Genomic DNA, 15,941 nt, shown 5'->3' with positions numbered 1-15,941 from the left:
GCACATACGTGTAATGGGGGAAAAAATACAATATTTCTCTCTGATATGTTGTGGAGTAAAATAAAATGTGAATTCTAAGGTTGAGTAAAATAACCTCAGAACTATATTTGAAATGGATTATTTGTTTTTCCTAAGATATGTAGCTTTAGCGTCTGTCTTTTAGCACAATGTTGTGTATGTAATATTTAGAGGATATCATTTGCCTGATTCCCGTTTAAAGGTAAGTCAGAAATAGATGTAAAAGTCAGCCAGTTATCCATATCTGTGTTTTTATCAGGAACAGATGATAAATATCTTTTTTTGCAATCCCTTCAGACATTTTGACGGCCTCAAGCACAAGTTAGTCATGATTTTGGCTGAGGTACGAGAATTGGGATCAAGTCTGTTGAAATTTGAGTCTAACTCTCTTGTCACACTGATAACTAAAATAAACACAAACACAAAGCAGCAGCAGCAGCAGCAGCAGCAGAGGAGCCTCCAGTTTTTACTCTGCTCTGTTGGCTCTGCTCCTCTTCACGAACAGGGATGCATCTGTTCCGTGTGACAAGGGAGGCAGAGATTACTCATGTTTCCTGTCAACACGGCGGACGGACTCTATTTGTCCACTGGGTCTCTGTGCACAGAGAGACCATTTGTTGTCATCAGAAAACCTCACTCCAGACACTAGAATATTCTCACAGTAGCCTCAAAACAATCTGTTAAATTATACCTGAGATACTCTCAGCACCTTCTGCATAATAGGTAAGAAGTTTTTCTTCTTCATACATTGCAGAGTGGCTGCTACGCTGTTGAGGAGTTAGTACTGGTGCTGTGTCGCCCTAATGGGAGAAGAAGAAGGTGTCGTCATTCGAGCAGAACAGGTTTAATTTAATCCCCTGAAGATTTATCCTGGATTTTATCCGTGTGTGTTCTAATGGATTAGAAAGTGGTGACAGTCAGAGCTCTGACCTTATTAATATGTACGGTGGCTACAAGACATTCATCTTATATGATTTACACTCACTGTCACACTGTCCATCAGTGAAGATGGCCGTCAAAGACGCACAGATGCTTGCACATAGCCATAGATGGTTTTATGATTAATCCAGCTTGTTTCAATATCGTTTTACACATTTTCATAAATGTTATTATTGTGATCTTATCATGGTCACAGGCTTAAAAGTACAAGTATTCACAGTATTTACTCTAATAAGACAGATACAGTAAAGGATGATGCTGTCAGTTATGTCTGAAATATACTTAATAAAAAACGATTACTGATTCAATTAAAAGGCTCAGTTGTCTCATTGTCTGTCTGTCTGTCTATCTGTCTGTCTATCTCTATCTATCTGCATCAAACAAATGAGAGAGCTATATTGTGATCCATGGATATAAACTTTTTGAAATGTCAGGGGTAATGAAATATGAATTAATGTGAGAATGTCACAACCGTAAGACAACTGGAGGGAATAACAAGCGTTAAAGTGTCTGCTGCTGCTCTTTATTGCTGTTGCCCAAATTTCATACATTAACCTTCAGACAAAAACAAAGAATGAACTCTACAGTTTGCTAATACACACACAAACACAACACACACACACACACACACACACACACACACACACACACACACACACACACACACACACACACACACACACAAAATGTCCAGAGAGGCAGTTGTATTTTTTGTATCATTATTTGGAACTAACTTTCTTCTTAACTACACTTCCTTACCACACAAGGTCATTACGTTATCTGGTCAACTTTTTTTTAATCCAACACATAATTTATATATTACGGTTTAATGGAACCACAGCAATTTTTTTTGTCTTTCATTCTCAGTACTTCCCTCCGTGTGCTGCACTATTCATACACTTTTTATTATACATGACAATAGCATTCAGACTAGAGGAGGTCACAGACTGCGGGCAGCAACACAGGAAAGGAGCAGAGAAAGAACATCGTTTATTGAAAAGCCTCCAGCAAAAAGACCCCAGACCCATGTATCACTTCAGAACATGAAGAAAAATATCTTTAAAAAAAATTAAATTGGGTTTGCGTAAACAGTTTATTGTCCTTAAGCTTTCAACAACATCGAAGAGACCCATTATATCATACATTACTTGTGGTGGCACAGCGATAATATATCAACTAATGAATACACAATGTATGTAATATGAAGCAAAATAAATCTTACATTTTGTAAACAAGGACACTGAACCAGCTGATTCCAGACAACAGGTCCACAACAACTGCCAATAACGCAGTGCCCTCCTGAGCCGGACTTTGGGCAAATGCAAGCACAATTTTGCAGTTAAACAAATCAATAGAAAACCCTACTGACGCTCAACCAAGCTTTGGCTTTTTGGACAGTTAACGACTTTGCCGGCTTGGTAGTTTTAGTTTGAATCACCATCATTTTACAAAGTAATCAGTGCTGTAGGCTTGCTGGCGTAGTGACCATAGACTGTAAATCAAAATGAGCACAAGACTTGTTTCCCCAAATTCCCGCCAATATCCTGGATACAAACGCTGTTAGCTTGCGCCAATAGCGTCACTTGGACCCAGAGATTCGGGCAAGGAGCCACGTTATCAAGGTCGTATGATTTTCAAATTTTTACCAATTTGATTTACCAATCGTGAGTCAATCTCAGCTCTCAATCATGGCATTTCACCCTATTTTAACACAGACACCGACGAAGAGGTCGGGAGAGTTTATGATATGAGGCGACGATGGTGTCTGTGTGTTGTCAATTAAATCACATGACAAAGGGAGCCGACTTAAAAAGACGTTTTGGGTTCTCTTTTGGGAGCTATCATTTGTTTCATCTTTATAAACGATCTATGTGACCAGGTTCAAGGCTAAGTGGTGCTAACAGGGTCGCTAGGTGCTGACAAATTGACCTGGTTGAAACTGAATGGGTTTATTTGTACCTTTGGTTTTCTCTGTTTTGAACTCTTCGATTTTTTTGGAAAATATTTGTGTCTTTTCAAAGGTCCTCAGAGCTACTGTGAGTAAAAAGTGTGTCTATTAACTTAGATTTGTATCAACCCTGCTCCAGTATGCTAGGTCGACTGGTGAACGCTACTTAAGCTTCTTGCAAAAACTTGGGTGAGAGGATCAACACAATTTTATGTCACTCTTTGAATAAGAACATTCACAGTATTTGCGACAGATGAAACCACAAGCTGGTCAAACCACCTTTCTTCAGCTCTTTGCACTTCCAGCTCCGGAGCTCCTCTCCGAGCGTCTCTCATTTCTCTTTGTGCTTCTTGAACAGGGCGTACAGGACCTTCAAGGTGGCTTTGACGTCCTGAGAGACAATATCTGTCACACACAAGAAAAACATTCAGCGCATATTCATAAAGCAGCATCAGCTTCCACAAGGCCACTGAGACAGTGAGAATAGGAGGATGCATTAAGCACCATTGGCTTATAACATTAGCTTAAACAAACTATTTTCACAATCCGTCCTCGCAGGTCATAGATCAGGGGGACAGAAAACAACATTAGATGGAAATTAAATCAATATGTCCTTGGTGAGATGAGACCCCAACTAAATTACTCTCCGTTGTGAGATGCACAGAGTGAAGGTGTGTGACATGAAGATTGACTCCATGACGCTTTAACCTAATCATTGCACGCAGCACGCTCCAGTATCAGACCCTGCGTGCTGGGATTCCTTATTCCATCAAACCAATTATGTTGGTAATTAAAAAGATACTAAAAAGCAATTAAATTCGTCATTTGCTCCTGGCTGACATTAATTGTGCCCGTCCTTACATTAACTTTTATCATGTCGGGGATTTATATTACAGGCTATAGTGTAGGGCCGGTAGCTGACATTGTGGGGACGTCTCGGTGATCGGGAAAGGGAGACAGACGCTGAGGGGGAATATACAGCATTTTGTCAATAATGGATCTGCAGGGAAGTGAAGGCGATCCATTTACTATTGATTGATTCACACACTTAGACAAGTGGGTAGCTGACTGAGATAGTCTCTCTCTTTTACTCTTCTCTTCCTGAACTGACTGACTCTATAGACACCAAACATTGCACCAGTATGTGGCTTTGTACAGCTCAGTATAAGCCATGAAGCAATGTTATTCTTCTATTTAAAAAAAAACAATAAAAAGACGATGAAAACGATTCTGAGGTTGCCAAATACTTATCGTCAAATTACAGTAAAATACAAATACATTCTTTCAGCAAAGGGGTGTGTTTCTTTAAAACAATTCAAGACCATAGAACAATTGAGTACAGATGTATTCCTGTTCTATTAATGTATGGTTTAAATGTGGTTTTATTAAGAAAGCAACCTACTGTATATTTATGGCATTTACACTTTTAATATATTTTTTACAGTGTATGCTGTTCAAGCAGCCTTCTGCAGCCTCTGCTCTTCATTGTTTTTTAAAACTGACTACTTGGACATGCTCACATTCAGCCACTAGAGCATCAGTGCTGTTGGCTGATGATTTGTCTTGTAGTGGCTGTTTGTGTTCATTCCTGGTTTTGAGTTCAGTTGATGTGCTCTGGTGTATTGTTCTGCACTGGATTGAAACCAGTTCACATGATCTCTCCATTTCCAAGCTCGAGGTTCCGAGAAGTTAATCCTCACTAAGGGCCTGATTCAATAAGATCCCAAATAAAGAGTGATAAATTGTGTTTGCATTATAACAGATTGCCTGTTTGGTTGGTGGGCGTTTTGCAGGTGATCTAGTAAGCATAATTGGTATAAATGATAACAGGTGCAAACATGGTAGAGGCAATAGTTACTGTTTTTCCGCCATGAAGCGAAATTGAATGCCATGGATTTGTAGGTTTTAGCTGAAGAGGCAAACAAACATGTTCTTGAGCTACAACAAAGAAATATTAATAAAACTAGTACAATTTTACAATTCAACCATTCACATAAAGAAAAGTTTGTTTATAAATGCTGAAAGAAGCAAAGCTAAATAACATAGAACACAAAATAAAGCTGTTGTTAAAAATGTGTTTTTAGATTTTGCGGGTCTGAGTTTGTCGGCCAGGTTGTTCAGGTGTGTGAGCAGCTGAGGCGTTCTTCATTCTTCAAGCAGAATTGCAAAACACTCTCAATCTCAAATGTGAACATTTCACTGCACAGATACAATCAGTCTATTTCTGGGATCTGCCTGATAACTCAAGTGCTCATGAATACAGAAAACATATCTTCTTGCGGACAAACACACACATACGCACACACACATACACACAGTAGATAGTGTATGTTGAGATTAAATCCCTGTGTATCGGCAGGCACCACAGAAACATCGTCCCCTTGGGACCGTCTCTCTTGCTGCTCTTCTAAATGAAAGATGATGACCTCGGACTCAGCCAATCATCCGCAGTGATACTCATGGAGACACCCAACGCACTCATTTATATTCCGCAAGCAATTTCACCTTTCCCTCCGAAACACTCTCCGACCCACACTCCGCCAGGCAGCTGAGATTGAGTCAAACTACCAGAGCGATCCCCCTCCTCACCTGCCACACAAACAGACTCTGGCATTTCCCCATCACTCTGACAGATGCTCCTGATAGAGGATCTCATCTGAATTAGTTTGACGCTGTCGTCTCGAGGCTCCGCTGTTTTTCCTGTAACAATCATTTTACTCACGGAACGTCTGTTTTAGTTTTCTCATCCTCTGTGCCTGGCATTTTAATTCAAGCTAGATCTTAGAGTGTCTGTGCGTGTGTGTGTTTTGTGAGCAACGAGCAAACAGTGATCTTTCTCACCTTGTGGTTTAACACTGGACAGAGTCAGGCCTGTATCATTCAGGAGGTCGAGGGCCAAGGTCACATTGTGCAGCTGAAGATAAGAGACAAACAGGTCCAACAGATAATCACCTTTTGATTTGAGCCATTTAACAAATATGAGGATCACCCAACTAACTCAGATACAATCTGTTACTTGTATATTTCAATACCAGATATAATAATAGATATAATAATATCTGAATTATCTTTGAGTCTCAGCCTCACATGCAAACAAACAAACTCCCCACAGAAAGACATTCACCAAACCAGGACTCCAACCAGTAACTTTGAGACAACAGTCCTAACCATTGTACTTGTATTGTAAAAATAAAATTCATAATGAAGCCAATCTTAATGTATTACACTATATGATGTCCTTTTAAAGAAGTTATGGTGACGTCATTCATACCATGTGATAAATTATTTAGTGATCTATAAAATATATACAGTAGGTCTATAGTTTTAATTCAAAGATCCCTAGTGATTATTTTAGGGTTGTGTGATGTTAAAACTGCCAGATTTAATATATTTCTAGAATCCAATATTCATGCTGATTAAGCTTATATATAATATGTTTATAGCCAGAGATTTTTTAAGTTTTTAAGGAATTTAGAAGTCTAATAAGAACTGTCCAAATGTCTCTGTACAATAAGTCACAAGCTCATCACATGAGTCATAACTTTTTCATTGACTCCTCCTATTGTATCCTACAGTAAAGATAGAATTTTAGTGAGCCATGACTCAGTACTAATTATGCATCTACTTTTATCACGGGGATAGTAAAATATTAATTGTACCACATAATTGAATGTAATGGGCATGATTTTGGATCAGGTTTCAGTTCTGTAGCTCATTATCAACAGAGCTCACAGGGAAATTCAATTAGCTGAATTTGATTAATGGATTGTGTGTATGTCTTCATTTTAATAAAATATCAGCATAAGTGAATTCTGACTGAAATTGGTCATTTATCTTTTACGTGATATTTTTTTGATAAATAAATGAATCAAATATTAAAAACATATCATCTGCGAGCAGAATAATGACGATGATGATGAAGTGTGCGTGTATGTGTGTGTGTGTGTGTGTGTGTGTGTGTGTGCGTGTACGCGAGTGTGGCTGTCCAGTAGAACTCTACCACGTCTCTGCAATGACGTGTCCGTACCATCTCGGAGTGATTGACAGGGGTCAGGTTGAAGTCACAGAGTGGGATGAAGAAGCCTTCTAACTGTCCAATCATCAGCAGCAGGATGACGCCATCGGCAAACTATGCACAGACAAACGCAGGAGGTGAAATCATCTGGGGGGGGAGTGGTTTACTATTCTTTGTTTCCAGCTGCTGCTTCTCTTATCACCTGTTTGTCCAGTTCAGAGACCTGCAGACCCATCGACGACATGGTCTGGTTGACAAAGTGTAAAATTGCCTGAAAATAAAAGGATTTAATTAATACAACTTCAACTTATTTTGATGACATTTTGAGCATCTGGCGACTTCAGTGCATTCAATTAGTCAATTAATAAATGAGCAAAAAAACTGTAAATAAACCCTCAACTAATTTAAAAACTTGCCGAGTTACTTAAAAGACATGTTGGTCAATTTGAAATACATTTACTGGAAGGAGAAGTATTGCGGACATATTCTTGATTTTAATTTGGGTTTGGGTTTACATGCAGCAGTTTTCAGAGAACTCATCTCTTTCCTTTCCTAGACGGGTAGACCACATCCTCCGAAGGAAGCTGCCCCTGAATTAAGACACAGCCAAGGTCGGCCTTGATTTACCTGGCTTTTGTTACGGGGCGTGACAGTCTGGCTGCTCGGTCTGCATTATGCAAATGGTGGGGACTTATGTCATGTGAGATTCAGGAACAGAGGAGCTACCTTAGTCACGGCACCAATGGCTTTTAACCTTACAGAACTTTTACATTCAAAGAAAACTCAAAAAAACAAAAGAAAAAAACTTGAAAAAGCCATTTAGGACTGTGACTATAATGAAGCCCTGGACAATAACAAAAGTTAAGAAAACCATCTGGTCCATTTACAACATGTTCTGGGAATGTTTCTGAATATAAACATTTGAAGCTCGAGTACACTAAACCAAGACAAGTAAGATGTCATTCTGGGCTGTGAAGATTATACTGGACAGACTTGACTATTTTGATATTTTAAAGATGTATAAACGGATTAATTAAAAAAAAATCATAAAAAAACATAGCTCCCTACATATCTGGTCCGTATTGTTAACCCACATTCACAGGCTTTGTATTGCAAGTCAAAGTTAAGCTCACAGCTCTTTGTGTCAGCTGGGATGAGAGTTAAAACCCTAAACTACTTCAGCACTTCTCCTCTCAGTTTTATACCTTCTTCACCGTGTTGACCTTGTGAGCCTCCAGCCTCAGCAGTTGTTCAATGGGATCTTCCCCTGGGAGAGCAGACAGCAGACAGAGACGTGTGTTAGGTCATTGTCGGCTGTAATGCTGTTTGGATGACAGTCAAGATGGTGGCACCGACTCAGCCTCTGACCACTCGTACTCACTTTCAGTACTGCTGAGGGAGTCGGAGCCTGTGTTGCTGTTGGAGAAGCCAAAAATATATGAGCTGAACTGTGAGTTGTTCTCCTCTTCCACAGAACCTCACAGGACAGAAGTCTACTTACTTCGGCCGATCACCTGTCAGGACTTCTGTCTGTACGTCGGATTTGATTCCACCAATGTTGACCTGCAAGGCAAATTAAAGTTTACCATAATTTAACAGAGAGTCCACAAGGTGCATAAAGGACTAGATTCACGATATGATGCAGTGAAGACAGAAGTGCTACAGCTCGTGTTGAAACTCACTTCCAGTGACACGACTTCAACCGTCACATTCGATGGCAAATCCAGTTCAGGCTGGAAACATCTCACCATGGCAACCAGCAAATGAATCGTCGCCAGAAGGTCTTTGTTGTGGATGACTGACAGACAAACAACAGAAGCCACAACATACACACACACACAAACAAGTACTGATATATCATGGACATTTTCATGAAATCCCCAAAATCAAACCTTGTTTTTTATTTTTATGGTAAAAAGCTGCCTCTAGCACTTTTCTATTTTATTGACCACTCATAGTGTTTTACAGCAGAAGTCACATTCACCCATTCACACACACAGTCATACAGCTTGAGGCAGTTTAGGGTTCAGTATGTTGCCCAGGGACCCTTCGGCAAGCAGACTAGAGAGGTTCAAACCATCGCCCTTCTGGTTAGTGGACCATCTGCTCCAACTCCTGAGCCACAGCAATAAACAGCTTTTGCATTTAATGTTTATACTTTAGGATTACTGTACCTCTTTATACCTTTTGTTATTATTAGTGGTGGAGTTTGGAGCTGTTACAACTCCAGATATACTTAGAACAGCTTTTTATCTGTGCCACATTTCACTTGGTCTAGAACTCAACTCACACTATGTAGTATTTTTGTCAGCATGATTATTACTGACTGTGATTATTCAGTAATGATCCTTTTACAAAACAACATGTTGATTATTGTCCCTCTTTTGACAGCAGAGAAGTTTATTAGAGCAACTTGAGTTGATCGAGACACTGTAAATGAATACATCAGTTACTGCTCTGTTGTTGATGCTGCTCAGAGTTTTCACTGTGTTGTTCAAGGCACCAGCAAAACATGGGTGCTACCGGATCAATATGGTGAAATTGAACTACCACAGAATTTGAAGAGAGAAGCATTTTTTTGCCATCTCTCAAAATCTGCCTGAAATCATTCGGTTTGAATCTCCCTGTTTTCCATCCATTTAGAACGAAGCAATTCCCAAAATAAAGTAACAAATTGGAAAAATCTATAGTGTTTTCAAGCTGCTCGGAATCATCTGGTCTGTTTTTGTATCTCAAAATAAGATCGAAGCACCAAGTTGTTGGAGTTGGATTGTTGAAATTCAGAAAGCATGATTTAAAATCAATCAATTATCTGGGTATCTTTATTGTCCTATCAGGTGACGGTGTTTAGTCACACGATCCAGAAGAAGAAAATCAACTGAGCAACCAGAGATGCTGGACTGGATTGAAATTCTCAGTCACAATTGTTGTGGTTATGAATGATTTCTTTGCTACCATAACCAGCACTAGTAAATAATCAACTGAGAGACAATTAAAACAGCATATCCAAACGTTTGCACAATTTATCCTCACCGTAACCCCCCTCAGATGGTCCAAACTAACACGGGACTCTCGAGCTTTAGCACCAAATCCTGTTCTAATGAGAGAGCGTTGCCAGGACCGAACATTTGTTCACTTGTTGCTTCGCTGGTGGAGGCCAGTGAATTTGTATGACTCACGTTGGATGTTCCATTTGATCTGGCTGCCGTCCTGCGGGCCCAGCCTCCTGTCCAACTCCTCCAGGATCAGTTCCAGCTTGCGTATCTGAGCGGCACTGGTCAACGCTAACTCCTCCACAGGCAGATGCACGTCGGCCAACGTGGCTGGAGAAACCAGGAAATGATTATTTGCAAGGTCAGACGTGTGCTGTTGATATTTGAGCTTTCAGAGTTTAGGAAAAACACTCGTTAGTTTTGAATGGTCTAATTAATAAGTGAAAGTGTGTTAGTGTTAAATGTGATCTCATACAAATGTGCATCAACTCACCCAGCAGATGATGAAGCACCAGTCCATCGTACAGATCCTCCTGCAGACTCTGAACCACGATGTGCTCCGGTTTCAAAGTCCCATTGATCCAATCAACTAATGCCTAACAAGACACAATTCATCAAACAGCCAGATACATCAAACACCCTCATCCCCTCTCACACATGTTCTGTTCCCAATGCAGCAGATGAAAACCAGCATGAATCCCTCATTTAAAAAAAAAAATCCTTTCTAATCTATTTTCAGAGATGATATGAGGCTGAGGTAGATGGAAAATGACGCCACGCACTCTGTGCTTCCCCCTGAAAATTATATTATAAAAATAATGATATTTTATTAGACATATTACACCTGCCAGGCTTATATTGGGCTATTTACTCATGCATTGCCACTCACACAAACACTTTGAGCTGCTATCCTTTCCAATCAAAATGTGTTTTAAAGTCGGATCCAGGCGACTGTCTGCTGCTCACTGCTGTTCTCATCTGTCTCCCATCATCTCTGATAATTGTGCTCATTAAAGTTTCATTGATCCTTCCACCTTTTTTTTTTCCCCGCCCTGCATCAGATATTATTCATGCTCCTCACTGCACACACATACATGCAGGCTCTATAATGTATTTTCCCTGTAGGATTTTCCAGCTCACTAAAGACATGCAGGAAGTGTTGGATGTGTGTCACAGTCAATGTTGAATGCAGGACAGAGAGACAGAGGTCTGTCTGTAGATAACAGGAAGTCCTCTCTTACCTGCTTCAGCTTCTCAAGGTCGGGGTCTTTTAGAGACTTCGGCTGAATCAGCTTCCTCTTCTCTCCTGTGTGAAGATAAACAACCTGCACTGTTATTTATACCTCATCAGGGTTGTGACTGTAAGATGAAGCTCCTATGCTACTGTACAGGTATGGTTTACATTTACACTGACCACGTTTCAATCGTATTTGTCCAGTCAGACATTGATTCACTTTAACTTCTATACTATATGAAATCCAAATAGCAGAGTGATGAAATGTGCAGGACTTGTTCAATTCATTACACTTATCATCAAAGAGATGTTTTAGTGTCAAAACCAGTTGAACAAGTATACAAAACGTTGGTAGGGCCATTTGAGGAAAAGGAAACCCTGAGATTTTGAGAATAAAGTTGTAATTTTGTTAGAAAGAAGTTGTAATTTGGGGCTATGGGTCATTTCAGACGGGTGGTCATCAACAGGTCTGTCGCCTTCATTAAAATGAGAAATATGGAGCCTCTTGTTAAGTTGGACTTACGTTTCACAAATAGTGAAATCTGCAAAGTTTTGGCTCATCGGTACAATGTCATCGTACAATCCGACTTTGAAAAGATTATGTTAGAAATTGTCTCTATTCTAAAGAAAGAAACAAATGGACTTGGAGGAAGTTGCCTCTTTTATTGAGGAGGAAGTGTGTGGTAGAGGTCGACTGTAAGACTGTCATTGGTTATGTCATTGTGTTATTTAATGGGTTTCATAGTTTGTCAAGAAACAATGAGATTGGTTCCAGATTTTGATTCCAGGAGTGAAACTGCTGAGCATCATTTTATTTTAACAACTTTATTATATTAAGTCTCAAATTTAAAGTTTGTATTAATTAATTTGATTGAATAATTATCAAATTAAATAATAATTTAAATATATTTATATGGCCTTATCATTTTTACAATGTAAATAATAGATACAAAGAGCTTTTAACCTCTTTCAGCTCTTTGTTTTGATTACACAGCGAACAACTTTACTTTTTAACATGACTTTCAACACTCAGCAGTCTTGTTTCCAGATGCAGTCAGCTGTGTTCTCACAAACAGCTCAGATAAACCCAGAGACTGTCTCACATACACAGTGACCCGCTGCAGCTGAGCTCGCTGGAGAACTGAGCTTTTGAAGAAGCAGATATTTCCCTCAGGAAGTGGTTAGAAACAAAAGCTATTTCAATTCATGAGCTGCACAGAAACACAAATGAATGCTGATGTTTTTCACTGGCTGCAGGAAGTGTAATTACACAACAGTTTGCCTAAGTCAACTGCAACAACTCACAACATAGAGAATGTCAGTGTCGTGTTTAGAGCAGATGGGAACTAACAGATGTTAAAGAGAAACTATTGGACACCAGTGACTGTGATGGTTAGAAAAACACACTCAGTGGCCTGTTTATTAGGCACACCAAATAAAAAGTAACAACAGATTTACATATATTTCTCCGTAATGGAGGTTATAATGTTCTGTAATGCATGTTGTTGTCACTGCATGTTGTTGTACTGTTGAATGAACACAGACGTTATGGTGTGTCTAATATTTAGTCTGTTCCACATTCACACTGAGGCTGGATTAATAATTAACACCTTCTCCTGGTTCTGATATATAAATATTGAAATGTCCACGTCATAACAGTATGGTTTGCCGTGGTGTAAAGACAAATTGTAAAGACAGATTGATTTAACAGGTGAACAAGTGAATCCTGTGACAGGATACTCAGCAGCTCAGTAAATGCATACACACCCTGGAAATACTCAGCGTCCACAGGGTGCTCTTCTCTGTGAGAGTCAAAGATGTCCGCCTCCATCAGTCCTCCTCAAGACGAGTTCTACCTGTCCGAAAACAAACCTGCAGAAGAGTCAGCTGTGCACACCGAGAGAAGAGGAAGCGCTTGGAATTAAACACAGCAGGATGAAGAGCCAGAGAGTCTCTCTCTCTCTCTCTCTCTCTCTCTCTCGCTGTCTTGCTCAGCAGGGCCTCTGTAAGTTTTGTTTCTACCTTTATCTGCTGCAGAGGAGTCACACACTGACCAGAGGCGGAAGCAGTGATTGCACTGACAGAACGTTTTGTCCGTCCAATTTCCGACCCTGTGTGGTGTGAAAGGATTTTTTTTATTGTGACTGGAGGACGTTTTAACTTTCAGAAAAACCCAGAGAAGCAGAGAAGCCAACTGAAACGCAGTCAACTTAAGAGACAAGGATGTTTAGTTTCTAAACTTCCTTTTCTCTTGGTTTTCGATCGGCACAAATAACGGTTCAAGCAGAGCACTGTTGATCCCCGCAGATTTGCAGGGGCTGCACCACCTCTCCCCTCTGAACACGTTGAATCACATGGTCTGGATGGAGCTAAGCAAACACAAAGTAACGCCGGCTGACAGAGCAGCCGTGACCTGGAGCGTGTCAAACTGTTGAGACGACAAATGCTTTTTTTCTCTACTATCTCTCTCTCTCTCTCTCTCTCTGTGTTTTATGTGAGTGTGGCTTCCTTTTTCTGGTGTCGACAGTAACTTTCAAACACGGTCATAGACAAGAAGTCTGAATGAGCTTGAATGAGCTTACCTTCAGCTCTCTGACTTCACAGAATCAGGTGACTTCAGCTGCACAGAGATCCTTTACTGATGTCAAATCCACAAACTGTCAAAACACTGATATGAAACGCTGTGCTCAATCTGAATGGAAGCTCTCGTGCACTCCATTTCAAACCGTGCACGGCTTTGATAGCAAATCACATGGGTCCAAAAGAAGGAAGCTCAAATAAGAGGATGTGGCTGACAAGAAGGTAGCACTTCCTCGGTACAGGCTTTTGCAGCAGGGCGTTCTCTGATAAGGGCGTTTATGTTCTGTGAAGCGTTCCGCGTTCGAGACTTTGATAATAAGCATTTGTCAAGGGGATCTGAAGAAGGAGGACTCTTTGGGATACAAATGTATTGTTTGAAAAACCCACACTTCAGGAGGTGCCGAGAGAAACGTGACATTTGGAGGTCTCAGCAACTCAGGCTCGACTCACACGTCTCCATCTGTGACCGGCCGGATCCGTTTGCTGTCATCTGGTCTCCCCGTTCTCCGATTAACACAGACACACACACACACAAAGACACACACAGACACACACACAGCAACAGTGGGAAGAAATGGATAGAGAGACAGGGACAACCAAACAACAAGCTTTCTGTGCTTGTGCGCGCTGGCCTTGTTGAAGAAAAGAAGAAGGACCTCCCATCTGCCATACAAAAGGGGCAATTTGGTGGATGTGGAGGGTTACCATAGCAACAAAGGGAAGAGACAAGAAAATAAAGGCCTAAAATAAGCCCATAATTACTTTAGCTAAACCCAAATTGCAGGAATTGCCAGTTCCAAAGCCAATCTCGCTCGAAAGCCAAAGCAAATCAAACCTCTCACACAAGTACGGGATGAGATGAAATTCTCCTTCTGTTTGATTCCAGGCATTTATATCTTGATCAAACAAACAGGGGTGAGACATCCAGTGCTGGCCCAGTCTGGATTGACTTATCCACTCGTAATAATTCAGTCTGGCTCTAAAATGCATCCAAGCAAGTCTCCAGGTGGCACTGTGGGTTCCAGGCTTCCCCGGGGACATACTCTGAAAGGCCGGTCCATATGAGGGTACTCTGACCTTTCTCCTGGGAGGACGAGAACACGCCGCACTAAAGGCAGAAGGCAGCAGGAGCAGCTTGTAAATAAGGCCTGGGATGTGGCCTGCACAGTTCAGGGTAAAGAGGAACAGTTTGCAGTTTCCTCAGTTACTCAAAAACAGTTTCAGTATAAATAGCTAACTTTGTACACTACATCACCAGTGGATGTACTGACTGCCTTAAGTTTTGTGCACTGCCTGCAATCTTTTTGTAATCGTCATTGTGTCTTGTGTCTTATTGTTCCTATATAGTTCTATTTTATTTTATTCTTCTTCTATTCTATGCCTTTTACCTGTACTTATTCTGTACTTGGGCCACTATCTTATCATATCTCAAATATGTAGTATATGTATAGTGTAGTTGTAGTAGATAGTTCACCTAAAAATTGAATTCTGCTCAGTTCTGGCCATATGAGCCAAACCCAACTGACTAACAACCCACAGGTTTTAGAGTGTTTTGGATTATTCTGTGTGCATGGGCCAGATATGACTGATAAGAGTAAATAATTATTCATGACTAAATAAAGCATCTGACATAAATCTCAATAACCTGACTTATCTATAAAAACAGGATGTCAAGCTACATTGGTTTAAAGCCAGGTTAATAGTTATACTTTGCAAGTTAATATCCATCAGAAGTTGTTCTATTTGTTTGTCTTTTTTAACTCACAATATTAAATTATCATTTAAAGTTAGAATTTTTTTGTATAAGTTGAACTCCACTCGCCCAAACTCCTACATTGTGGATCTCTTGGGACAGGGAGAGGTGGAAGTGGGTCGCAGTAAATGGTAAAAGGAAAATTGCAGAATACTTCAGTGACTCTGAAATATAAAACCTCTGTGTGTGTGTGATAATAGAAAAGGAGAATAAAGTCTGGGGATTAGTGAACACTTGTGCTGACTGACCGCCTTGGAAATCATGGAGACACGGTAAGAAATGTTTCCTTGGTTTGCATCAGCTGTGACTTTCTCTGGCTGAGGAATTACACATCTGGTGTGAAAGGACAAGAGTTGAATACTTTCAGGTGTTTATCATGCTTATGGTTCATTTTTTTATTTCTAGCAGCCATTTTGGCTCTTATATGTTGTACAGCCAAGCTCCCACCAGATAACTCCTAT

General features: G+C 40.2%; 1 protein-coding gene across 4 annotated transcripts; it reads right to left on the bottom strand.

The window, feature by feature from the left end:
* Positions 1–1,927: 1,927 nt before the first annotated feature.
* parvg (parvin, gamma) lies at positions 1,928–13,955 on the bottom strand. Of its 4 annotated transcripts, none has more exons than XM_053427298.1 (14): positions 13,730–13,955; positions 13,170–13,258; positions 12,915–13,019; positions 11,155–11,219; positions 10,407–10,509; positions 10,100–10,243; positions 8,603–8,718; positions 8,422–8,483; positions 8,302–8,336; positions 8,126–8,187; positions 7,123–7,191; positions 6,933–7,034; positions 5,747–5,819; positions 1,928–3,310 (listed from the first exon to the last, which is right to left on the bottom strand). In XM_053427298.1, the coding sequence occupies exons 3-14, from the start codon at positions 12,976–12,978 to the stop codon at positions 3,237–3,239; spliced, it is 969 nt and encodes a 322-aa protein (XP_053283273.1). In that variant the 5' UTR covers positions 12,979–13,019; positions 13,170–13,258; positions 13,730–13,955; the 3' UTR covers positions 1,928–3,236. The 4 variants fall into 4 exon arrangements, with proteins under 4 accessions (XP_053283273.1, XP_053283270.1, XP_053283271.1 ...); XM_053427295.1 differs by having other exon boundaries at positions 12,915–13,034; positions 13,730–13,954; XM_053427296.1 differs by lacking the exon at positions 13,170–13,258 and having other exon boundaries at positions 12,915–13,034; positions 13,730–13,954.
* Positions 13,956–15,941: the final 1,986 nt, after the last annotated feature.

Source organism: Pleuronectes platessa, chromosome 7, assembly GCF_947347685.1.
Source record: "Pleuronectes platessa chromosome 7, fPlePla1.1, whole genome shotgun sequence".
Lineage (NCBI taxonomy): Eukaryota > Metazoa > Chordata > Actinopteri > Pleuronectiformes > Pleuronectidae > Pleuronectes > Pleuronectes platessa.
Note: the sequence above shows the minus strand (reverse complement) of the source record. Positions and strands in the feature narration are given on the sequence as shown.